This window comes from Aegilops tauschii, chromosome 2 (genome assembly GCF_002575655.3).
Source record: "Aegilops tauschii subsp. strangulata cultivar AL8/78 chromosome 2, Aet v6.0, whole genome shotgun sequence".
NCBI classification, from domain to species: Eukaryota; Viridiplantae; Streptophyta; class Magnoliopsida; order Poales; family Poaceae; genus Aegilops; species Aegilops tauschii.
This window is the reverse complement of record NC_053036.3, coordinates 205,512,757-205,515,009: the sequence shown is the minus strand read 5'-3', so window position 1 is coordinate 205,515,009 and position 2,253 is coordinate 205,512,757. Positions and strand designations below refer to the sequence as shown.

The 2,253-nt window shown below is 41.1% G+C and overlaps 1 protein-coding gene across 1 annotated transcript in view; it reads right to left on the bottom strand.

Annotated features, from left to right (window-relative positions):
• Window positions 1-1,969: 1,969 nt before the first annotated feature.
• Window positions 1,970-2,253, bottom strand: part of LOC141040888 (ATP synthase subunit 9, mitochondrial-like) — a 2,638-nt gene continuing 2,354 nt past the window's right edge. The window contains exons 2-3 of the mRNA XM_073507004.1: window positions 2,080-2,143; window positions 1,970-1,979 (exon numbers count right to left, since the gene is read on the bottom strand). Coding sequence (XP_073363105.1) covers window positions 1,970-1,979; window positions 2,080-2,143 — 74 coding nt within the window. The remainder of the gene's footprint in view (window positions 1,980-2,079; window positions 2,144-2,253) is intronic.

Below are 2,253 nucleotides of genomic sequence, written 5' to 3'. Positions count from 1 at the left end.
AGCAACACCCATTGTGCTTCCTTTCTTTTACTAGAGAGAGTAGTCCAAGCCTCTAAATATCTTGAGGGCTTTGTGTTGGATCTGATGGTTGAGCTTTTGTTCTTTGCGAGCCTTGCCTTTCTCTTTTTTGCTCTGCTGTGGAGTTCTTTGATGGTCTATCTTCGCACCTGGCGCTTCTGGCGCTTTCTTCCTTCCACCTTCCTCTTGTACTCGACTCTTCCCCGATCACTCCCCAACAAAGGCTTGCTCGTCTTCGTCATAGTCCAAACTCTTTCTCGTGTGACTGTGGTGCTTTCTTGAGTGATGACTTGGGAGGGTTCCGGTCACCCCTACCCGGGTAGACAACCTCCCTCATTCACATCAGAAATGGCAAAGATTCCATTTTGGAAAGTAAATCTCTTTTTGTATAGATAGAAAATAGCAAAAGTACGGTTCGGAGTCTTTTCTTTCTTATTTGAAATCCAAATCGAAATGCCTCAACTTGATAAATTAACTTATTTCTCACAATTTTTCTGGTTATGTCTTCTCCTCTTTACATTTTATATTCTCTTATTTAATAATAATAATGGAATACTTGGAATTAGTAGAATTCTCAAACTACGGAACCAACTGCTTTCGCGCCGGGGGGGCGAGATCCAGAGCAAGGACCCTAAGAATCTGGAAGATATCTCGAGAAAAGGTTTTAGCACCGGTCTCTCATATATGTACTCCAGTTTATCCGAAGTATCCCAATGGTGTAAGACCGTCGACTATTTGGGAAAAGGGAGGAAAATCACTCTGATCTCTGATTTCGGAGAAATAAGTGGCTCACGAGGAATGGAGAGACAGATTCTCTATTTGATCTTGAAGTCCTCATATAACACTTCTTCCAGTCGGATCACTTGTTGGAAAAACATAATGCTCACACATGTTCCACACGGGCAAGGAAGCATAATATCATGAAAGCCGTTTGATAATCTTTCTATAGGTTCCCCGAAGAGAATGGTCTCATCACAAAAACACTTTCTATATGTTCTGTCATTTCGAGATTCGAAGAAGCAAGCAAGTTTTTCATATAGTTGTTTTTGTGTAGTGATCTCTGTTCATGGAGATCACGAGGCCACTGATACCCGAAGTGGTTAGGTGGGATAGAAGAGAGGGAAAGCGGGCTTCTATCACATAGTTTCTCTTTCAGGGTACATAGGACGGCCCTCTCGTCATTACCTTTTGTGCTTACCCGTAGCTAGCTGTGCCTGAAGTCATGGATGATGCTATTCCCACTGAGAGATGTGCTACAAAATGGAAGCTGTGTTAGTCCTCGGCTAAAATCATCTTCCTTTATTAAAGACCATATATATCCATATGTAGATAGAAGAGGGGATATAGTCGTTCAAAGCTAAGGTGAGTCTGTTCCAGCTAATTCCTCAGATTCCACTTTCCTGTCTGTCCACGTAAAAAGGAGTCCAGCCCACAAGGAGAGGGAATCCACAATAATATCTGTTTTAGATGCTTTCTACTATGTTTCAAGTGATCAAAGAATAGTATCTTTAGACAGAACTGAAATAGCAGATGCAGATTCGAATGTTAAGGTTATTAAAGCTTAAAAGAAAAAGCAGTCATAGGTTAGGTGACTAAGAAAAGAATGTGGAAAGGGTCACAGATAGGATTGGTATATTAGTTTCAGCTATAACAGAGATTTCTCAGCATGTTTCTATCTGGTTGGTATCCGCTGGTACCATTCATTGTGAGTGCTTTTAGGGGTTGTTCAACTCTTGGCTAATTTCACCATCTAAATGATTGCATCTTCCCGTTCTCACAATTTCTCAAAGGTTATTGTATTGATACTATGGAATTTATAGTGAAAAAACAATAGGGTTCAATTCGATTCATTTTGGAAACTCTAGCGGGGCCATACCAAATTCCTCTCAGCTGTCATAATTGAATAAAAGGGATCGTATAGCTTTCCAATCCAGCAACATACATCTATCACCTAGGCATAACTGCCAACATCAGTATGCAGAAAGAATCTGTTTAGAACGGTTTAGAGTCGGAACCAAGGCAAGATATCCAGGATTCCGTATAGTAGAGGAACGAACACACTGGGCTTTCCCTTTCAAATAGACGACCTGGAGACAGATCAACACAGCCAATGCTTCTTTTAGACCTAGAACACGGACCAGAACATGGAAATGGTTACAAGGCATTGAACAGCACTTGTCCTATCATACCTTCTCTTGTGGCTTTAGACTGTGTATATACTTGACCTTGCCAAGC